The 25000-nt window shown below is 36.6% G+C and overlaps 1 protein-coding gene across 2 annotated transcripts in view; it reads left to right on the top strand.

The window, feature by feature from the left end:
- Positions 1 to 25000, top strand: part of LOC144963056 (uncharacterized) — a 117284-nt gene that overhangs the window by 78197 nt on the left and 14087 nt on the right. For both annotated transcript variants that reach the window (XM_078896669.1, XM_078896670.1), the window contains exons 3-6: positions 2144 to 2233; positions 4153 to 4751; positions 5361 to 5454; positions 20677 to 20756. In XM_078896669.1, coding sequence (XP_078752795.1) covers positions 2144 to 2233; positions 4153 to 4751; positions 5361 to 5454; positions 20677 to 20756 — 863 coding nt within the window. The remainder of the gene's footprint in view (positions 1 to 2143; positions 2234 to 4152; positions 4752 to 5360; positions 5455 to 20676; positions 20757 to 25000) is intronic.

The following is a 25000-nucleotide window of genomic DNA, read 5'->3' as shown; positions in this document are numbered from 1 at the left end:
CCCTCCCTCTCTCTCTCTCTCTCTCTCTCTCTCTCTCTCTCTCTCATTACATCACTCTTACCATGAGTTATTATTATTATTATTATTATTATTATTATTGTTATTGTTGTTATTATTATTATTATTATTATTATTATTATATTATTATTATTATTATTATTATTATTATTATTATTATTATTATTATTATTATTATTATTATTGTTATTATTATTGTATTGTTATTATTATATTAATATTATTATTATTATTAATATCTCTATCTTTATCATTATCATTTATCATTATCACCATCATCATCATCATCATCATCATCATCATCATAATTGTTAATATTAATGTCATCATCATCATCATCATCATCATTATCATTGAGAGTTTCGCAAACTCAAAACACTGATTGTAAGCACCCGCCCTTTCATTTCCATAACGACTCTATCTCTCTTCCCATTTCACATTCTTCATCGAACGTTTCCTATACACTACGATATGAATGTAGTGAATGTGTTTGGAGTACGTGCCAAAAAAATCCCAGAACACCCTTTTGTGAAAAGCCGTTTTCATTATTTATTTTCTGATCGCTTTTATTGTCAGAATACAGCATTTGAATCCCTTATTTGAAAAATAACGGAACGTGCATAAGGGAGAAAATTCGAACTAGGCTAATGACAGAGTGGCAATTTATTATTTTTAGATATAGGTGGGATCCACAAAACTTCAAGCTTAGAGAGAGAGAGAGAGAGAGAGAGAGAGAGAGAGAGAGAGAGAGAGAGAGAGAGAGAGAGAGAGAGAGAGAGAGAGAGAGGGAGGAGAAACCCCTAAGAAACTAAAGAATCATTCGTTTTGGGTTGTTTTTTTTTTAAATAGCAGCCATGAATAAGACATTAAAAGAAAAAGAAAATAACATTGAGATTGTCCATGACTCAGCTGGAATTTTCATGACCGTTAAGCTTTTACTAGAAAAGAGAGGGGGTTGGGGGGGGGGGGGGGGGGATGCAGACTTGGTTATTATTGCGTTTTGGATTGATGCTTGGGTTTACTTGTTTCCGGTGTGGGTTTGTTGGGGTTTTTTTGGGTTTTTTTGTTTGTTTGTGTGTGTGTGTGTGTATGTGTGTGTGTGTGTTTGTGTGTGTGTTGTATTGTTTTGTTTGTTTGTTTTTGATTTTTTTGTTTTTGTTTTTTTTTTTAGTTGTTTTTTCATTTGTTAGGGGGGGGGGGCATATTTTGTTTCTTGCTTCAGTTTTTTTTTTTTAATCTTCTTTTTTGGGGGGTTTTTCTTTTCTGTTTTATTGATTATATTTTGTTATTTTGGATGTTTTGTTTTTTAGTTAGTTCGTTGTTGTTTTTGTTTTATTTTCCCCAACGCTTCAGTTCAGTACGCATCCTCTCTTTCACTAACGATACAAGTGCCTGCCTAATCTACATATTTTCTGAATTGATATGCTCTCAGCAACCTAAATTAGTTTCGGTATCATGTCGCACCAGACCTCAGATTGGCATACCAGCATTCTCAGTTTTAATGTTTACTACATTATTACCTCCCCTATATCAATGAGAGTGAGCCGGTGAACCAGTGTGGATGTCAAAATGTATCGAGTTCCATCAGGGCTTTGTAACATTCTTACCAACATGTAATTCTCACGGCGGTTTTGTTGAAAAGTTCATAAAACCTTAAGTTGCACAAACAACCACAAGAAATGAAGTGAGTAGTAGAGTGCCAGAAGACAATAGAGTATAGAAACTTTGCCGCGTTAAGGATTTGAACTCACGACCCGACTGTTACAACTCCTCCTGGTCACGATAGGGACGCTCTACAATCGACACCATTCACCACTTTTAAAAAAGTGGTTTCAAACGTAGTGTCTATTTTGAGTCCTTCTCGCGGCTTCTTCCGGTCATGAGCCCAACACACGTAAATACCACGTAAGTTTGTTGGTACAGCAACCACTAAATTTAACCGTTCACTACCTACTGTCAATGTTTGTCCTGAGTCGTTGGTTATACAAGGAAAGCTTTGTGTGTAGTTTAAGGTTGCATTTTCCATTTCCGCTGATATTGTCAGTACCAGACTTCTCTTTAAATCCATTTAAATTCCTTCCACTCAATCCCATTCTACAATCAAAACTACCAATTCCACTTTCAGACTCCCATACTGGATCCAATGACGTCATCATGTACGGCCTTGGGAACAGAAGAACAGAGCAAGGCGCATCATCCGGAATTCCGTCTCCAGGTGAGCATGCACTGTACCCAATGCAGACTATTAAACTTATTAGGTGGAACTCTATAAGCCACTTTTTGGAAATCACCTTTGATGTTGCAGATAGCCAGTTCTTCAAACTATAACTTCTAGATTTAATTCTCGTTATTTACTACTTTACTACTGAACCCCGGAGATCAGTGAGATAAGTACTTAAAATCATTGAGCAACACTCTGTCACCACTTAAAAATTTCAACCCACTGAAATATTGATCGATCGCTTGATATTTCCCGGTCTTCTAGATGATATAGATAGTTATACATTGGTGGATGATTTAATTCTTTCAATCCTTTGAGAAAACATTGTGACGAGAGCACTTCATTATCCGAACATTTTATCGTGGCGCCCTGGGGATTGTTTTAATGAAAATAATGAATAACGTGTAATTAACAATATAAGCACTTCTGAACGATTATCATTTGAAGTTAGAAATCCATGTTTGTAGATGGTAGAAGAAATTTCCCTCCACAAGTGTTTTGGTCCCTAACTTATTATCATTACTCTCTGAAGGAGCTGGGCTGCCACAAAGACATGACTGAAGATGGGTTTCTGCGTGTTACTCAAATTGACGGTGCAGGAGTTCGAACCTGTTGTTCCTTTCTTGCTTTCTTTTTTTTTGCCTCGCCCTCTTATCCACCCCGCCATCAGCGCCGTTGATGTTAAAACACTATATTATTTTATCTCTTGTATGATTGATTGAGCTCATGATTCATAATAAATTGTAGATTTTCTTGATTTTACTAAGAGTTCGAATTGCTTAGCCCTAACACCGACTATATCCGTAGTACACCCGGAGTTACTTTCACCACATGCCTATTTATTACATTTTTTCTGAGACAAATTAAAAGCGTAGTATCAAAGCTAATGTTCTTAATTTTTACATGTTAATGGTAGTTGAATAAAACTATCTATGTACATGCTCATATTTAATAATTTTTTTTCAATCTTGAAAAGTAGCAAAACTCTGTAGGATTGAGTGAGTTAAGTTCGCCGTTGCCAGACGGGTGCTCCGACAAACTCTCTTGATCTGACTCGTCTGCAAGGACTTAAAATTTATAGGCTACTTGACTTTGGGTTTCCGTTGTTCTGGAACTGATATAAGCTCATCATTATGGGGGGGGGGGGGGGGGGGGGAATTCGGGACGAAATATGTCATTAACTTTCTAGTTAAAAGTTGAAGTCGATCTGCGAAATACGCATCGATATTATGTGATAGAGCCTTTATAAAATCGAAGGCCAAATGTCTCTACTGGGATTCTATCGGGCGAGGTTTGGGGGGGGGGGGGGGGAGGTGTTTGAGGGATGAACATTTTGATGCTCTTGTTATCATCGGTTTACGTGCCTCCTCCATCTACATATAATATTTTCTGAACGTAATACACAATCTGACACATCCTGATGCAAATTCTGTTTACCCACGCAACCAGTGTATCCTTAGATCACGCTAGCTCGTAATCTTTGTTTATCGATATTTTGGTTTTGTTGTTATTTTTTTTCTCCTGGTCTTTCTAGCTATCTATCTATTTATCTATCTATCTATCTATCTATCTATCTATCTATCTATCTATCTATCTATCTATCTACCTATCTATCTATCTATCTATCTATCTATCTATCTATCTATCTATTGTATTATTATCATATCATATAATTATTATTATTATTATTATTATTATTATTATTATTATTATCATTATTATTATTACTATTATTATTATTATTATTATTATTATTATTATTATTATTATTATTATTATTATTATTATTATTATTATTATGTTAAACCCGATCGAATTTTAAAGATTAACTTCATCTTACAATTTTATGGTCCCTTTGGCGATTTTTCGATTCAATTCTTCATTTCACACCATTTACGTTTTTTCATCCTCAGTTGATGAAGATAAGACAAACGACAGTCTATATCAAGATGTGTACATTGACAGTTTTGAGTCACCAGAACTCAGCTACTTCCCTTTGCACCAATCCGAGTCGTCATTCCCCGTCCTGTCAGATCAAATTTACTCCCAAAACAGTACACTCTTTAACGTTGACGACAATACCCCTGATGATATATTATTCGGTTCTACCTCGTTCCCAAAACCACCAACGGACGTAATTCACTATGCGAGATGCATGGTCAAAAATGATGTATCAACGAATGCACCGTCTAATCCTTTCAACCTACTTCAATCAAAATCCGTAGGGTTTGAAGCCAACGGATTTACGTGCCGAACCAAAAAGGGAGCCACTTCTAAGGATGCCAAATCGAATACACATAATATGAAGTCGTCCATGCTTACAAGAAAATCCATTAATAAAACGTCTATCAGTTTTAGGAGTGAAGGGGATACGTCAAAGAATGTGAAAATTAATTCGAAACATTGGAGAAAGGTGATGAAAAATGTGAGAGGATTCATAATGGCGCTGGATTCAGATTTGAACATAGCTTTTGTCTCTGAAAACGTAATCGACTACCTTGGATTTTGCCCTGTAAGTGCAGTTGTTTTATTTTACTTACGTATTATTCAATTGACCATTTCAACTCACCCATGGCCCATGGTTCACCAACTCATTTCTATGTTTCTCCATTCATTTATTTGTACCATCTCTGTCATTACCACTTCTGTATTAAACTTAGGACGGGCTTTCAATTTAGGCATAGGGTAGATAGCTATCTGCGTCTGCTCTCTCTCTCTCTCTCTCTCCCTCTCTCTCTATCTCTCCCTCTTTCTTTCTCTCTCTCTCTCTCTCTCTCTCTCTCTCTCTCTCCCTCTCTCTCTCTCTCTCTCTCTCTCTCTCTCTCTCTCTCTCTCTCTCTCTCTCTCTCTCTCTCTCTCTGGATTATACTACTTTGTAATCCCTTTTCGTCTGTAACCCTAGATTTGTATTGTAAGCACTGATTTTCAGATCGATCTATCTGGATATACTATCTTCCTTCCCCTGACGCTGTTGTGACTTTTAAGTATAGCGGGCACCGTTAAAACTCCTATATATATATATATATATATATATATATATATATATATATATATATATATATATATATATGAGTAGATAGCTTTAAGTTTGTATTTTTATCTGATCATATTTTTATTTCAGAACGAAATGCTGGGCCAGTCAATATCATCATTCATTCACCCTTCTTATCTTCCTCTTATGGATTACATCAGGCGCAGTTTTTTGTGTCATAGAGGTAAGACTATTCTTTAGGTTACAAATTTATGTCAGTGCCAGAGCATTGTTTTTGAAAGGTTGGTTTTTGGTGTCGATTTGTTTTTCTTTCTTTTGCTTTCTTTCTTTCTTTTTCTCTTTTGAACTTTTTCTGGTGTTTGTGGATACCTGGCTACAGACAATAGAGAGGCGTGTTAACATAACATGTTGTCCCCATTAGGCGGTTTGCACTGCAAAAAAAAACTAAAATTCTCCTCCACCACGTCTGCTTGAAGGGAAAAAAACAACATTGTGAAGCGCACTCGTCAAGGTAGGTACTTGGAAACCGATGTGTACATATATGCAGGTCTGATATCCGAACTCACTTATGGGCCTTGTTTACTATAATTGTTGTAATGGACAATATTTTGCGTCATTTTTTAAAGATTTCCATTACAACAATGAGCCCATAAGGAATTGGGTTATCAGACCTGCCCAAATAAATGCACGTCGTTGGAAACCAATCATCTCAGAACAGTATTAAATCTTATTGAAAATGTATTTATAGTAAAAAGAGCACAACACGCATTGTATTTCTGGCCAGTTTAACTGCACATCACTATCATGTAATACCATTTGGACGCAATGGGTTACAGATGGGCTGTATAGATGTGTACATTTAATTGTTTTATAACGAGATGACAGGACGGATTTGCATTGTAAATGTTGCCAAAGCCTCTAACGTTCCTCAGATTGTCTAACCATAATCTCATCTCCTTCGTTCTCGTGGTAAAAGACTGAGTGAAAGGAGCAAAGATTACTATCTGGCTACCAGTATACCCTTTACCTTTTTATCTCTGCTTACCAAATGCCTGAAGTCGTGCCGGTATTTGTGGTATATTCTTTCCTCCATAATTGATTCCTTTGTTCTACGCGCCAAGATCCATTTGTTGTTATCGCAGCATTAAACAGGTGGATAAAAAATTATTTATTGCCTCCGCCCAATCCCTTCCCACTCTTCGCTATTGATATTACATGCATATATCAAATTGTGTTGGCATTTATTGGCATAAAATGATCGTGCATTTAATATGAAATCCGGAATGAAAATAAAAAAGCGAACTTGATGTTGCAATTCTAACCAGAATGAAAAAATAACTTTAAGTGATGTTGATATATCTAACATCTTAATTATATATGCCGATTTGCTAGGTTAACTGTTCCAGAAATTATGAAAGAATAACAATAAAAAAGAGTTCTCTTACTAGAAAGTATGTAAGCAATGCACAGAACAGCTATTGTTTCATTTATATAATCGTTACATTTTTAAGTAGGCGTTGCCGATAAAAAAAAAAGAATATGAAGTAAAAGACTGCTATTATCATGAAAGAATTTGTGTTTCTGTAAACAATAACATTTTACAGTGGTGTTAAATTTATACCTATTAAATAAATAAAAAACTTTCGTTGTTGTTTTTTCCCTTCTTTTAAAATTAACACTTTTTTAAAACTTTCATTATCTATTAAGTCCCCCTTATGTTCTTCAGAGCCTAAAGTTCATAGAAAGGAGTTTATCCCGGTATCTGTTGTTTTAAACTAACAGTAACAAAATACTCGCCAGCCTTTGGATAGGACCTTAGAAGTTTGTTATATTTTATCCAACGATGAAAATCACCAAGTTGGCATGCGTTTTCGGAGTCTAAATAAGATGATTGAAAATAGAAGCTGGTTGAACTGTTGTGTCTATCGTATCAATTTCTGAGACCTCTGGTGACAGCTGTGGGTAAAACACACAATTGAATATGATATGAGATTGACAGCTAATAAACCCTTTAGAAAGCTATATTGATTCTATTATATTATTTTAGGTCCGGTTGTTTTGTGTTCATATTTATAACATCGGAGGCGAATCATGCTTTACTTTTTGATTAAGAGTGAACTTACCTTTGTGGAATCTAGATAAAGATTGATGATTATCACTAAATTTAGGATCTATTAAATAGGTGATGAACTGTAAGAGGTAACGGGGGTGAAAACGACGACGACCATGATGATGATGATGATGATAATGGTGACGATGACGATGATAATGGCAGTTAATACACTAGAGACGACTTATTTTGAGTGTACCCCATTATGGCGCCTCTGTGCCTTTATATGACATCTAAGCGGACCCCGGTCTGTACAGTGATAGACTACTATGCCGCTGTCCCTCTGTCTAACTCAAGCCTTTTCTCTTGGTTACCGCAGACATGCTCTAAATCTGACATCATCTAACATTAACCTTCCTTTTTTAAAGCACTGACGTGACCTAAAAGTATTGCAGGCGCTGCAAAAACTATTAAAACAAAAATAGTTCTTAAAAGTTCTTAATGTTACAAAAAGGTTATCAGCAAAGCAGTACGACATATCAGTTGGATTCGGTCACATTCCTCCACTCTATTAATCAGTTAACTGCCATGCTCTGGAAAAAAACTCATATATAAATATTTGGCCAGAATACTCGTCCTTCAAATATCGATCGATTTAGATTACCGTCATCTTGGCAAAATCGCTCAAACCCGGGACTCTGCGAAGTCCCAGTTTAAGAGATTTTGCCAAGACGGGAGACATTTAAATTATCGATATTTGAAGGATGAGTTTTCTGGTCAAATATTTAAAAACGAGTTTTTTAGACTACAACAGTTGACTCATGCAAATGAGCTGAAATTAATTCCACGTTAATGACTCTATGAAGGTTATTTGGATATAACTAACTAACTACAAGTCCCTCCCAATCTCTGATTTGCAACGCAAAACTTAATAATTACACTACTTATTCAATGCAAGTTGAGTCAACAAGATGCATGTGAATAAATTTAGAATAATGATCCAATTATTCATTGTTTTACTGACAGTTTACCTTTTTGGACACCCAAATAACTGATTACAGAAAATAACCTGATCTTTCAAGAACGAGCTCAGTTCAACCCGTTCGTTGTAAAGTCTCTCTCTCTCTCTCTCTCTCTCTCTCTCTCTCTCTCTCTCTCTCTCTCTCTCTCTCTCTCTTCCATACACATACACAAACAAACAAGCATACACAACAAAATGATAGCAAATAATTCTAACGAAAGAAATGGTATAATATTCATTTGCCATTCTGCTAAATAATTTATATTATTTCCAAAACTTTTTTTTCTCCAATTCACCATGAATCGATTCTCTGATCCATTTGTCTAATGCGACATTGCCCAGCACTATCTCATGCCTAAGTCGGGAGTCGGGAGTCCCCATTGTAATTTTTCTCCTCGAATTCCAGTAGGAATTCCATAAAATCTGTAGCCCCTTTCATGTCTACTCATGTGGCCGCTCATCTTCCCCGTAAACCTGACGAGTTTTAACGATAAACCTCTCTATCTAACGACACGTATGTAATGCAGATCCATTCATTCAACTCACGATCAGTTTCTATTAACTGAATACAATTGGTCTCATTCAGTTTTATTTATTTGCTTTCTTGGTTTGTTTCTATTTGGAAAGGTGGGGGGTGAAGGAAGAGTTGATTTTTGGGTTTTATTCGTTTTAATTTTCTTAGGGGGTGGGGGTGTAGTTTAGTTTAGTTTACTGGCTTTGTTTTTTTGTTTTATTTTTGTTTTTAGTTTTATTTGATTTGATTTGGCTGGTTTTTTCTGTGTATTAGTTTTGTTTTTGTTTGGTTTTTTTTTGTTATTTTTTGTATGTTTTTTTTTTTGGTTTTGTTTCTTGTTGTTGTTATTTGGGTTTTTTGGGTTTTTTTTTTTTGTTTTGTTGGTTTTAACCTATTCGGGGTTTTTTTTGTTGTTGTTGTTATAATGTTGTTTAGTTTTTACTTTCTTTTTCTCTGTTTCTTTTTACATGATTTATCCTTTTTAAGAGAATCAAAAACTGTTCGAAACATCTACAAATACAAATTGATCTCCCCTCCATTCTGTGTTTTTTTTTTCACCATAAACCTTATCACATCACTGTACATGCCATCCATAGAAATTATGTGAAGATTGATGCTTTATTTATCCCTCAGGGGAAATTTGTCGATAGGATCTACCCCAAGGGAAGACTAGAATAACCCAGTCTTTTGTCGCAGTGCAGAGCCGCAAAGTGAGCTAGGGCGAGGCGACTTGCTCAAGACGACATAGCGCAATTTGTGGTCGAACTCTGTACCTTTCGTATACGATGCATTCAATGTCATGTTTTACTTTTTATCACCATGTGTTGGCTATTTGCAATCCAATCAAATCTATTTTTTTTAAAACTTCATTGACTTTACAAATCCATATTTACCTATTCTATTAGAGTATTTTATTCCATCTACAGATCCGAATTTTATAGTTTTGCATGTACCTGCTGTTTATAGTTTATTTCATCCTATATTTGCTTTGTATATTTATCAATTAATGTATGATAATGTATAAATCAAATTTATTAATACAATGATGATTGATGTACGACGTATAATAATTTCCATTTTGAGGATTAGTTATGTATATCTTATCTTATCGTATCTTTATTGTACGTGAGCGTTACATACTGCGTTTTAACAGCTAAATCTTTATAATGCATTTAATTTTCAAAACTATGTCGGTATTATTACTTGTAAAGTCTATGTGTAATGCAAGCATTTGACGTCATAACTGTAATGCAAGCATTTGACGTCATAACTGTCAATTATTGCCAGGTGCGCTCTTTGACCTTTTAAATGATTATGAAATCTCTCTCTCTCTCTCTCTCTCTCTCTCTCTCTCTCTCTCTCCCTCTCTCTCTCTCTCTCTCTCTCTCTCTCTCTCTCTCTCTCTCTCTCTCTCTCGCGACTGGTAAATAATAAATCCATGTTGATGTTTCGCTTATCTACGATTCACCAATGCCATACTTTAACTACTTCGATTTTTATATTGATGAAGGACAATCAACCGGTAGCACGGCTGGTGGTCAACACTGGTCTGTCCTTACAAGACCTCAAATGAAGCATACTCTTAATCCCCTGTGTAAAACTTGACCTCTACGAACCGGTTACCGTTAGTACGGTGTAAAAAGCATTGCCTTGTCGAAGAGAAAGGGGCTTGGGGGGGGGGGGGGGGACGGTAAGAAATAAATTAAGAAAATCAATTTCTAAATTGCACATTCATGGAGTTTTGGTACAATTACAGTCGAATATTACTATCGCAATTTAGGCAGACGCATTTTGTCAGTAAAGCAATCAGTCAATTAAGTGTAAAAGTAATGATGATGATGATGATGATGATGATGATGATGATGATGATGATGATGATGATGATAATAATAATATGCGGATCGTTTTAATCGATCGACACTTGAAGGACCAGTTATCTGACCAAAATGTTTGAAATGTGTTTATTCAGAGTATGGTGGTAATACGTCTTCCCGCTGGCTCAATAAAATGGGAAAATCCATTTTAAACTTATCCCACATTTTATTCTCCAAGGACGAAACGTTTAAAAAGAAATCGAGGCCTTGAAATTAAGAAAAAATCGATGGAATCTTCTTGTAAGGTGACATAGTGGAAAACCATTGTGTGGTTTATTATTGTGGTTTCCATATTTAGCTATTATTATTATTATTTTATTTTTTTTTAATTATTATTATTATTATTATTATTATTATTATTATTATTATTATTATTTTTTTTTTTTTTTTTATTTTTTTTTAAATTATTATTATTATTATTATTATTATTATTATTATTATTATTATTATTATTATTATTATTATTATTATTATTGGACAGTTTGCGGCGTTGCACTGCGGCTGACGCATGGGTTATTCCAGTCTTCCCTTGGAATAGACCCTAGAGCCTGGGTGGGGTTCCTGACCTCCCATGGTGGGCAAGGGGGTACATACTGTGTCTTCTATCCCCTTATATGTGTTTTCCAACATGCTTTCTGTCTTTGTCTTGGAATAAGATTACTTGGTTTTGTCCTGGCCCTGGCCGGAGTCCTAGCTGGGAGGGAAATACGAATATGCATAGTTATTGTTTTGGGAGAAGATTTTTTCCCCTTGTAAATCATCTCTCTGTTATGTATTATTGTACTTGTTATTTTGAATGCATAATGTAAGCATTTGAGTGTATTCCTCTTTTTTTGATTTTGTGCTTGTGTCCGGATGTGACTTATAGGTGATCTCAAACTAGGTACATTGGTGGTATGCTCTTGGAATCTACATCTGATCCCTATTTGTTCTCAGTTCCCCTATATCTTACTTTTTCTTGGGTGCTTTAATTGTAATTCTAGAACTTTTTACTATCCCATTTTCTTCCTTTTTACTGGCGCTGATATAACCTAAATGTGTTGCAAGCGCCGTAATCCCTTAAAAACAAACAAAAACAGACCATAGAGCCAAATTTCCCGGGGATTTTTAAAAAAATTAAATCCATGGGGTGGAATTCCGGTTCCTGGATCGTGAAATGAATTGTCACAATTGCTTACTACTTATTGATATGCAACATTCATGCTCCATGCGCGTTGCTATATTATTTATTTCTCCGGTGTAGCGCTTTAATTCAGAGCATAGGACGACATAATATGCAGACTATTGAGTGTTAATAGATATAATATTCTAATAAGGGCAATTTTGTTTGATAACATAAGTAGGGATCGCCAAATCTTACATTCATCTCCGACTCAACGTGATGTTCCCTCTTACAAATATCTATGTTTCTTAGACAGGTTGTCTTTTATCTTGGGAGTTTTTGTTTTTTTTAAAGACTGCCAAATCCCTCAGGCACAGCGATAAAGATAGATAAAATGGAATAAAACTGTCGTCATAGGACAAAGGGTTGCTTATCGGTAATATTGGCCAAATTGAGTTATTGACACAGTCATTTTCTTGAGCCGACACGCATTTTTCTATCTGGGTTTCCTGACTCTAAGTCAATAAATGTTTTTATTTATTATTATAAAAATGAGACATACGACTTGATAGAGTAATATATATAGCAGCAAAACGGTTGTATTGTTGTTGTTTTTTTTTTTTGGGGGGGGGGGTTGTCTTGGGTTTTATTGTTTGTTTGTGGTCTTTTTGGGTTTTTATTTTGTTTGTTTTTGTTTGTTTTGTTGGGGGTGTTTTTTTTTTTTTTTTGTTGCGATCCTTTGTCTTAAAACGGCAGAGAAATATTCAGAGTTTTGAATTAATTTTAAGTGTCAGGAATAGTCTGACTTAATACAATTTGAGGCTGTGGTGCGGTAAAGATGGTATCGAGTGTTATTAATGTTTTTCTCTTTCAATCCAAGGTCCTTGTAGCCAGGATATAATATTGTTGTGTCGATGACCTTTTGTCTCCCCCCCCCCCCCCCCCCCCCCCCCTCCTCCTCCTCCTCTTTTCCAACCTATCCCGTAACCTCTATCATCCTTTCATAATTACCTATTTACAACCCACGTAATGTGAATTCACGGCAGATTTAGCCATAAAGCTCGGTGTCGCCATAGTGATGTCTGTGTAATTTAAAAGCCATCTCAATGTAGGCAACTTTATTCTATCAAGTTATAGGCGACGGGAATCTAATTCAATAACGAATCAAATAAAACAAAATTTTAATCAAAATAAGTAATATAATATTATGGGAAAGAAGCATAAGTGGTTCTGATGTTTTCGTGTTGTTGCCATTTCTTGGCGATGTGGCAGGCGCCGACCAATGTATGAGTCGCAGGTTTGAATCTGTCATTGTACTTTGATCGCTATCATTTTGGATGAAAAAAGAGTGCAGCAGTTTAATGATAGTCAAAACAAAAAAAAAAGAAACGCGAGCTCTTATATAACGTAATATCCACTAAACGTACTCAAAGCACTTTACAAGGGGCCCCTAGCCAACAGCAACACTTAACATGTAGGACGAGACATGACGCCTTTTGGGCGATATTACTTTTTTTTTCTTTCAAAAAGTGACAACGCTGCTAACGGCCAAGTATTCATTTTACATCAGAATACAATGAGAGAATGTAACTAAAGAGTCTTTCTCAAGCACTCAACTATGCGCCACTCAGAGCGGGATTCGAACCCAGGACTTTCCTATCCGATAGGGAATGTCATACCACAAGACCACATAAGTGAGAGGTCGATCGATCAACTAAGGAGGCCATGATACCCTTGCCTAATTGTTATCGTTATTCCTGGAACAATGGCATGAAATTGCATGTGTGCTTTTTGGAAAGTATTATTCTCTCCATTCCCTCTCCCGTCATGTTTATCCATCACGCTTTGCTCTAAAAAGATAATCGTTTTTAAACCATGATTCGAGCAGATCGGTTTTGTAATTTGAGAAGGTAAACCACATTCTTATTAATGTTGACTTTGGATCGTTTTATAAACTCTTATCTGGCAATATGAAAAAAATAGTTTGGCGAGTATATAGTTTATTATATTTATATGTCGTTATCCTGCTGAAATCAATACCAACCTGTGAAATATCAACTCCCATTACTCTAGCTTTGTTTTGGTTTGGTTTGGTTCTTTGTTGTTGTTGTTGTGTTGTTGTTGTTGTTGTTGTTGTTCTTGTTGTTGTTGTTGTTTTGTTTTGTTTTAAGGGGGGGGGGGGGGTGGTGTTTCGTTTTTATTTTTTGTTTTTGTTATACCGTCCTTTGTTTAAGAGGTCATATCAGCTTTGAAGACGTTTCGGCTTTTTCTCGATGTCAATATGTGCCGTTGGCTGAGTCTCATCAATATTGGTGTGAAAAGTGGTATGAATGTTCATAAAAGACAAAAGACAAAAGTCTCATTGTTTTTGCAAAAGCGGAATTGGACCGCTTTTATTTAGATACCATAATTTTGAGTCGCGACTAAAACAAAAACAAACAAAAAACATCCTTCTTAATTCCATTGACCTTACTCTGACAAATCAAACACTTTATTTTCCATATTAGACATACAACTTTTATTCTAAATATGAGTTGATTAAATTGACCCTCAACCTGTCAACAAATCTCAATCCCGAATCTTACTTGAATTCTTAGGTCTGAGACATGTTGAAAAGTTGAGGGTCATTTTATTGGATTGATTTGAAGGAGTTGTTTTGTGGTCAAAGAGAGAGAGAGAGAGAGAGAGAGAGAGAGAGAGAGAGAGAGAGAGAGAGAGAGAGAGAGAAAAGATTTGTCAGTTTAAGGCAGATACAGTATGTATTTTTTTAACAGACCATACTCTGCGGCTATGTGGTCTAGTTGTAAGACACGCGCCTTCGGATCGGAAGGTCCTGTGTCTGAGTCCCGCTCTGAGCGGCGCATGGTTGAGTTTTTTGGACAAGGCTCTTTATTTACATTCTCTCAAATTTGTAATATCGCCAAACAGACGTCATGTTTCATCCTATATTATGTTACGTGTTGCTGTTGGCTAGGGACCCCTTGTAAAGCACTTTGAGCACGTTTAGTTGATATTGCTCTATATAAATGTTCAAGTGTGTTTTTTTTTTTTCAACATGTTTGATTACTCACCATTGATCTAGACTCACTAATGGCCATTAATTAGTCAACCAGCAACGCGCCTAAGGTTATGTGACACAACATTCACAGATGATAATTTTCACCGGATGACCGTTGACTCACTTCAGTTTACCACCACATGTTGCACGCTAACTTAAGTAAGCCTAGATAATATAACAATAGTGTCCGACACGTTAATATCGATTTACAACAGCTATGCCCCTTTATGTCCGTTTTTAATGGGTCACATAACAATGGGCAGGACAGTCATCCACCTTTGAACTGTGAGGCCAGCCGCAATATTAGTAATAGGTGTTAAGTTTCATGCTCCAAAGATTTAAAAAACGAAATAGGGCATTTATATAGCGCAATTTCCACTAAATGTGCTCAAATCGCTTGACAAGGGGACCCAATCCAACAGCAACACTTAACATGTAGGACGATACATGACGCCTGTTAGGCGATGGTACAATTTATTTTGACAGATACCTCGCTGTTAACGGCCAGATACTCATTTTACACCTGAGTATGGTGAGAGAATATGAGTGAAGAGCTTTTTCCACGGACTCAACTATGCGCCGCTCAGGGCGGGATTCGAACCCAGGACCTTCCGGTCCGAAGACGAGTGTCATACCACCAGACCATATAGCTTTTACATAGCGTATTATCCACCCAATGTCCTCAAAAGAACTTTACTCGGGGTCCCAAGCCAACAGCAACACATCACTTATATTTGATCCATCGAAGATGGCCGATTACGTAAGGTATTGCATTACAATATGGAGGATCCGGGTTCGAGTCTCACTTAAGTAGAGCTGCTTTGTGGTCTTGTAATATTATTATGACGGCTTTCTCTTACCAGTATGTAGGTTAGCCGTAAGACTCTTGTCATTGTGGGCAATACAAAGCCGAATCCTAAGAAAGGGCTCCTTACTCACATTCTTTCACCGTACTCAGGTGCAAAATGAAAAACCAAAAATAAATAATAAATAAATAAAATAATTTTTAAAAATGAAATGGCGCCTTTACAAGAAACACGGCTCTTCTCATAAGGGCTAACCCACACCGAAGACTGACTCCGACGATCCGGCACTGCCGTCCTCTGCCGTTTTCTGGAAAAAAGACGTCAGGCACGGACACAATACAAATAATAAAGAGAAGAGCCGCTAGACCTACCCATACCAAGCATCCGACGTCCTCTGCCGTATTTTTATGTGCTTGGTATGGGTAGGTCTAGCGGCTCTTCTCTTTATTCTTAGTATTTTGTACGTGCCCGACGACTTTTTTTCCAGAAGACGACAGAGGACGGCAGTGCCGGGTCGTCGGAGTCAGTATCAGGTGTGGGTTAGCCCTCAGTGGCCCACCGTCTCAAAACATAAATATAAGTGATCAGAAAAGGTCATGTTAGCTGTGAATGAAATTGATAGCCTCTGTTAAAGCATAGTGAAACATCGGTGTTGAAAGATTAAAGGATAAACGGCTTCTGTCCACGACAGGCGTCTGTACAACATGAATAATAATATTATCATTATTATCTCCTCCTTTTTGTTGGTCGGTGAAGCATGGTGAACCAAAATAAAGAATATGGAATATAATGTCCCCGGGGTGCTGGCTTCATTTTTGGAACGGACCTTGAGAGGGGAACATGAATGAAGTACAGTGCTCTTATGTCATGGAGATAGAAATAAATTATTGTGTTCAAGGTTAAGTATATATATATATATATATATATATATATATATTATATATATATATATATATATATATATATATATATATAGCTAGAATAATTCTTTATCTTTTTGCAAGGATTCAAAAAACGTTTATCAAACTTCCTGAGAATGTTATGTGTACAACTGAAACTTGCTACATCTTAGCGATTCGCAATTTATTCTGGATAACCAGCAATCTTTTTTATTCAAGGGTAACTCGCATCAAATATTTTTTTGTCCTTTGAATGTTTCTACAATTGGTAGTTATTCTATCACCGATGCCTGTTCTTTAATTTATTAAATAGATATAGTTGTTCAGTTGAAACTCATTGCTGCAGGATATGTCTCCACTGGCGCTAGTCGTGATCTTTGTTTTACACACATATTTGGTGTATAATATGTTATGAAATTGAACAATATTGAAACCTTCCATGCAGACTAATAGAATCATGGAAGTACCAAACATTTTTAATACCAACTATTTGTCTCGACAAAGAGAAGGGAGAGGAGAGGAAGAAGAATTATATAAGGCCTACTTTTACTAATGTGTTAAGATGAAAGCATTCACTCTGACTAAAACTCATCATGAATTGAATTCAACGAATTTGTATTGATGGAACACCGTTATTTAATTTGAATATTTGAGAAATAAAGATTTAATAACACTGGACCCTCAGTGACCCAAACAGTAAGCAAATAAATATGGGTCGAATCTATCTAACGTCGAGTGGTTTTCTGGCTCCTCTATCCATTCACCAGTGAGTGTGGAGCTGGTTCTATGCTAGGTATAGAGGAATGTACTTTGAGGTAGATCGTTATTTTTTTCCAAATCAAGTGTATGTTTAACGTTACAGAAACTTGGAAAAACTCCGAATCCATGGGCTCTGAAAGTCTCCACAGAGACTAGACAGTAATTTTACTGTAAACATTTTGTGCATCGGGGGTTGCTAAATGTTTGGCACACCAGTATGTTGCCAAATATTCGAGAAAAATCGTTATGAATTTGTTGAGGGCGGATTGTATATTACAGCGTTATGACTTCCAAAACGTTTTCTCCGTCAGGCTCGCCAACGTGGCGTGTTAAAGACGTGAGCCAAAGGATTCTTGACATAGATAATTAATATCGACAGCTGATTTTCTTACCATTTGTACCTGGCGGAACATTTCTCTTAAAGCACAAGAAAACAGCTCGAGATCAGCAGTTAAGGGGGTGAAAAATCAAAAATGATTAGCATAACGCTCTGTTTAATATATTTGTGACAAATCCTCTCCTAACGGGATTGTGTCGGGATGGACAAATTCTAATTTAAGCTTAACTTGTAGAATTTGCATTCAAATAACTGTATACTGTATTCAGTTGGGAAGGTGTTTATCTATATTTGTGTGTGTGTGTGTGTGTGTGTGTGTGTGTGTGTGTGTGTGTGTGTGGGTGTGTGTGTATAACTTCAGACACTCAGATTTCCTTATTGTTATCATTTTGACTTGAAAGTAAAATTCCTTCATTTAGCTCCTTACCTCAACCTTAAATCTCTCAGCCCCAGGCGACGCATAAGGATGGACATTTTCCTTCCATTTCATCCAGTCCTTGGAAACAGTCCTGGCCCTCTACCAGGAGTGCCATCCAATTTCGTCCCTCTCCTTTTTCCACCATCCTGCGCCGTGTTGTTTTTTTTTTTGTTTTTTTTTGTTTTTTGGGTGGGGGGGGGGGGGCTTTCTTTCCCTCTCTTTCCCTCTGGAGTCCATCCCAATGTCTTTGCAGATCGTTCTTTTTCCGTATCCTCAGGACATACCCAATCTCATTCCGGTAGACATGATGACATGGTGAATCCCAATTTAGGTTATTTAACTGTAGGAGAGAGTTAAAAGGCGACACCTTGGTATGACTTACCAAACGTCTGTGATAGAATCCATGATACAAACAATTTACAAAAATTATATTTAAGGTCCCCTCAACATCCCAATGCCAAAGGCAAATGATTTAGCGCTATGCAAAGGACACTATAGTCCGTTCCACAACCCGTGGATTAAACCGATTTTTTTTTTTTTTGCATCGGTTACAATATCATACTTTAGGGTTTTTCCTCTTTACGGTATATAAAAAAGTAAGGGCCTGGGATGATTTAACATGTTAATGTTTTACAATACTATATAATACACTGTGAATTCTGTTGTGATAACGAAAACTGAACTTGCCACCAGGCTTGGCCAGAGGTTTACATTGCACGAGATTCATGTGCACTAACATTGACATCCTGGCTTCAAAATGACACATCAAATTGTACTTTGTACACACTTGACATTAACAATTGTTATAATTTAATAGTTGAAAGCCAGAGGCCTAGCTTCCTGTTGGGATTTCTACGTTCATAAAAAGTGATAAAAATATGGATTAAACATGAATACTTGTCACAAAGAAGAAAATTTACAAGTATTCAAATACCTCCAAAGAGGCGAAGCGCGGAAATCTTTTAAATGGATGCGGAAGATAACAATAATATGGCTCACAACCAGGAGCTCAGAGGAGAGAGCTCAAATTAATATTTTTTACGTCATCTATTATGCATCTCTTGTATTTGAAAACTGCGGATCCTTTGAAAGGTTATACTGTACAAAACTTACATGAAATCTGGTGTTAAAGAAGTTTACATTCGGTGATATTTCACATTAATACATTCAAAGCGCCCCTCCCCCTTCCAGCGAACATAATTCAACAGTGGCGAACAAGTAGCGTACTCGATGGGGGACCAGTGGGATTTCGTGACATGTCTTATCCGACCTTTATGACTTGTCTTGCTCAACAGCAGTTGGTCTGGTGTTATGTCTTTGTGAAAGACAATTTCTTATCGTCGTATCGGTGATGGGCGTAAAATTTCGAGGATCCCCTGTTTTGTGTTTTGTTGTCTATTTTTTTTTTTTTTGGGGGGGGGGGGTTGTTTTTTGTTTTTTTTTGTTTTTTTACATCGATGTCTTTGTCTGAAAAATGTATAAGCACCTATTGGGCTGCTTGTGTCGTCCATTGTATTATGTGGCCGTTGTTCACAACGGGTAGAGATAAAGAATAAACGCTGTGATGTACTAGATCAATGCTATCCATGATTAAATTGTTTCATACAACCCAAAATTATTTGCTAAGCAACGTCACTGAATGCAACTTTGTTGTGAATATATTTTCTCCACGAGAAAGAGAATCAACACATCATTACTGTAAACATTTTAAAGTTTAAGTCATAATTTATTGCCAACAATGAAAGGTTCAAAGGAATTCGGCATTGTGAGAAAACTGCTTGGTCAATCGCTATCGGTATTCAAAATTCGTAATGTCACTTAAAATTCTAAGCCCGCATGCAAAAAATCACCACACTACATATCTTATCTTTGGAGGAATTAGCAATAATCCGTGTGCACGGGACTTGGAACGGACACTAATTAATAACGCCGGGAAGACAATGTCCGACATGACACCCCGTCATTGATATTCTTGTTGCAGGGAAACCAGGAGGAGGATGGTCTGTTATGCTTTTGTTGTTGATTTCTTACTGCATGTTCAAAATAATTTCGTCCACCTAATGATCTTATGTTTTCCGTGTACTCAAAAATACACTTAAACAAACACTCACACACACACACACACACACACACACACACACACACATACACACACACTCGCTCGCTTGCGCTCTCATACATACATTTTTTCTTTCTCTTTCTCTCCAACCTCTCTTTTCCCTCTCCCCACTCCCCTCCTCTCTCTCTCTCTCTCTCTCTCTCTCTCTCTCTCTCTCTCTCTCTCTCTCTCTGTGTGTCTGTCTCTCTCACACACACACACACACTCACGCATAAACACACACACACACACACACACACTTTTATCTTTCCATCTGCCTGCACATCAGTCTATCTATCTATATTGATCATATATTTCTATCACTCTGGTGAAATGCTCACGCTTCAAGACACAATCACATCATACAATCTTAGAGAGAGTCGTGTGGCAGGCATCGCTTTTATCTGATTATTTTTTGTTTAAACTAGATTGGCTATTGAGACAACAAAACAATTCGTCGCCACGATTACACTTTTGTAATCCGATTTTCTCGTCTTTTATTTCTGAAGGTGGCAGTCGACCCCCAGATTGGTGCCATTCCATCTCAATTCAACTGAGACACAAACGAGACAAGAAATCTGGCTATAGGGTGAGTATTTTCCCTACCTGTGTTGAAATAATTATTTGAGCACTTTTAAAAAATTGCTGCATGTAAATTGGCGTTGTTGTTAAATGGCATGGACTCAATTTCACATTCATCTCCTTTTCGTTACATGTCATGGATTCATTTTCCACTTTTTTTTTATCACATGCCATGGAGTCATTTTCACTCTTTTTTGTTACATGTCATCGACTCAATTTTATGTCCATCTCCTTTTTGTTGCATGTCATAGACTCATTTTTACTCCTTTTTGTTTCATGCATGGATTCGTTTTTGCGACTATTTCCCTTTTTTTATGTTACTTGCCATGGACTTCGATTTCTTGTTCATATCTGCCTTTTGTGGTACATGGCATTCTACGTTCATATCATTTTTGCCACAAGCCGTGGACTTAATTTCAGGTTCATATCCTTTTTGGTAAATACCGTCTAACGTTCATTTTCTTTTCGGTAAATACTGTTTCAGACTCATGCCCTTTTTGTAGATACTAAATACATTTTAGTACTTAATTTCGAATTGAGACCTTGAAAAGGGCTCTCTGTTCACATTCTATCTCGGTATAAAATAACTACCTGGGCATTAACACCGTTGTCTCTGTCCGAAAAAAAAATAATATAATATTGCCTACTAGCAGGCGTCATGTCTCGTTCCACATGTTACGTGGTTGTGTTGGTCAGGGACGCCTTGTAAAGCGTTTTGAGCACGTTTATAGTGGATAATGCGCTATATAAAAAAAAACTCAAGTTCTATGAATGCTTGTAGCTGAGAATGAGCTGATGATACAGTATCTGGTTGCTACTTGTATCATTCTAAAAGAGTTTTCGATATGTCGAAGTGGAGTTATTGCTTTTAGAATAAAGGCTGGTATTTTTTTACTACCCGTCTGCAAATAAGATGCTGCAGCTTTGGATTTCAATTTTGTATTGAGTTCTGAAAAAACACATTACTTTAAAACATCATTGCTCAATAATGTGATCATGAATGAATTTTGTTTTGTTTGAGTTGGGCATTGTTAATAAATACCAATTAGTCTTTAAAAAGAACATCACATCAAACAATAAAGCACTAGGTAGTAATTGGGTATCACTAGGAATCATAGATATACACCACCCATTTTCGTCTTATCCACAATATCAATGACCCGGGGGGGGGGGGGGGCAAATAAGAGTGTGCCAACGTTAGAATACCATTCAAAGGTCAATAATAATAATAATAATAATAATAATAATAATAATAATAATAATAATAATAATAATAATAATAATAATAATAATTCTGACAAGTAGTTTGAACAAAAAGCGTCAGTAGATTCAGAAAGATAAGATCATGATAAGTTAACATTGTCTGCACAAAACCTTCGGGTGTTTTGTGCGTGCTTTTTTTTTTTTTTTTTTTTTTTTTTTTTTTTTTTTTTTGAGTTATTTTTCTTTTTACTCTTTTTTCTCATTTTTTTTTTTTTGGCAACGACTGGAGTGGTATTAAAGGTAAACTCAGGGACAATAAGGATTTCTTTTTGTACAAGCACATCTCTGTAACATGTTCTCTTAAAACAAAATCAAATATGGTTGCTTACATGGGTTTTTGGTCTTTCAGTTCTTTGATCACTGAATTCATAATGAGATACAAGAGGGTTTTTTTATGGTGATCTTCATAATGTAGAATTAGTCGGCATCTAATCCTGGCAATGTACCAGCTATAGAAACTATAGGGAATGAGATTAGCGGAAGAGTAGCGTCCCTTGATTTGACGTCACCGGCGGAAAAGTTATTAGAGAGAGAACGCATGCGCAAAACCATTTTGACGTTTTCTCTGTAAGGTGACGTTCAATCAAGAGACGCTACTCTTCCGCTAATCTCATTCCCTATCCTATGATTTTTAAAAAGAAAAAGAAAGAACAAACACAAAGGTGGAGGTAAGTGGTTCCGGTCATTAGATTTGCTATCTCCATGAATTCCAACTCGATTACTTACCTTGGGCCATACGTCATCATTAATTATAGAAGTCTTTAGTTGCCAAGTATGTGACAAATGTATGGATTGTCTTCATTGATGAGGTCACATTGTGCTGTTTTGTCTTCTCTGAGTGGAGGCATTTATGTATTCAACGGATTCTATCTTTTTTTAGATTCCAGGTATCGAATTGCTTTTTTCTTGTTCTTTCTGTTGTCATTGACGTTGTTTGTTACGTTGTTGGGTGAAGCAGGGTTATGAGCCCGAAAGGTTCCTTTTTACATTCCACTTTTTAAAGCAGTCATATTGAATGTTTTTGTTTAATGTGTCAGACACAGGCTAACAATTGGTGTATGTATGTATGTATGTATGTATGTATGTATGTATGTATGTATGTATGTATGTATGTATGTATGTATGTATGTATGTATGTATGTATGTATGTATGTATGTATGTGTGTGTGTCTGTGTGCGTGTGTGGATTGGCTCTGTAATTTCCCCATGTTCAAATTTAGTCAGTCCCTTTTCTTTTTCTTTATTTTTTTTTTTTTGTTTTGTTTTGTTTTACGTTTGGCTTGAGTAACCTTGGCACGTAGACAGTCAAACTTTAGCCCACATTACACCATGAACACCCCCCCCCCCCCCCCCCCCCCCCCCCCGGCTTACGCCCATTCTCTCCTCCTCAGGCCTCATAACATTTCTGTTCTTCCTATCTCCTATGAATGTCACCGTGACCTCGCAATACACCTCCCCCACCCCCTTACAGCCCACCATTTCCTCTTCAAATAATATATTTTTAAAAATAAAAAATAAAAAAACAATTTACAACCACATAATCTACATCACTGATCTAAACAATTTCCCTTATTCGTTAGCGTCATTGCGAAATGCGATAAAGGTGGCTAGCGTAGACAGACTATGAAAGATGAGTTTACGATCCTCGCAAACATCTTTGTACTTTGCACAGGATAGTTTGTACCTTACCATATCGATCTTTTTCGCAATAATAAGGGAAGTAACGCTATAATGAGAGTCCGACTTGAGAGCCTTCCTAAATATTGTCAAAATGTAGAACGAAGACTGACTTACTTTGAGAGTTCTCTCCTCATCATGGATCTTCAGGCGGTGTGACCTCCTAGCGCTCAGAAACGACCTATATTCCAAAAACAAACTAAGTAGGCGTACTCAACCTCACCGACCTAAGTCGGCCATAGCAGTCCTTTCTTAGTAGCCATCTAGGCTCAAACCCGGGGATAAATATCAAGAAAATGTCGCACTTTTGAAATGACAATCGACGTGGACAGAACATATCATAAAGTGCACAATGCACTTAGACTACTGAATCAGTCGCGTTGTTTGAGGAAGAAGAAGCAGCAGCATCGGAAGAAGAAGAAGAAAAAGGAGGAGGAAGAAGAGGAGGATTTGGGGGGGGGGGGAGGAGAAAGGAGAAGAGAAGGTCATTGACTTGGCTGATTATGCTTTTCTTTATAACAATTGAAAGGAGTTCGCAAAGAGCTGATGGCGTGTAATAGAGATATTTATCTAGCGCCATTTCCATTAACAATGCTCAGTAGCGCATCAATGTAAGGCCACTTGTCTACTAATCAAAGTATCGCCAATAAGAATCAATGTGAGCGCTCTTTTTAACTATTATCGAAGACCGTTCATACTATTTAAGACTCTGATCTATGATTATAAATCAGATTTGCTTTAAAGTCGTCGGCATTGGGTTGGAGCATATAATACAACCATCAGATGATATCAAATTAGGAAACTAAGGAACAGGTATCGGTGTCAGATACAGATCTGAACAAGTGTGTATGAAAGGTGCCAGACAAAGCAAAAAAGAAAAATACATGAAAAAAAGCATGGATAACAAAAAAATATAATGGAAGCCTTTCACTATCTAGAACAATTTACTACTTCTGTTTTGATTCACCTTTCCGATACACCTAAGTTGCATTATTCAGTTTTGTTATCTATAATATTTGTTTCTATGTCTCAATGATATGTGGTATTTAAGTTGCTAATGTCACAAAAATGGTATTTCTCTAACCTCTAAGAATCGTCAAGAATTAATGGAAGTGAAGTAGCTGGCGAAAATAGTAGTACAAATTCCTCATAGAAAGTTCAATGGCTGGTTATGAAGCTGTGATGAAATCATGTATTGAACCTCACGTCGTCAAGAGGAACCATAAATACTCTTCCCATTTCCACCTCTCTGAAGATATAATCAATTCATTCCAGGCACGAAGTTGGAATATGTGGTCAATTCTTTGTTGA

This window comes from Berghia stephanieae, chromosome 1 (assembly GCF_034508935.2).
Source record: "Berghia stephanieae isolate SIO BIC M18660-M18661 chromosome 1, UCSD_Bste_1.3, whole genome shotgun sequence".
In the NCBI taxonomy this organism is placed as follows: Eukaryota; Metazoa; Mollusca; class Gastropoda; order Nudibranchia; family Aeolidiidae; genus Berghia; species Berghia stephanieae.
The sequence above is the reverse complement of the archived record's forward strand: the minus strand, read 5'-3'. Positions and strand labels throughout refer to the sequence as shown.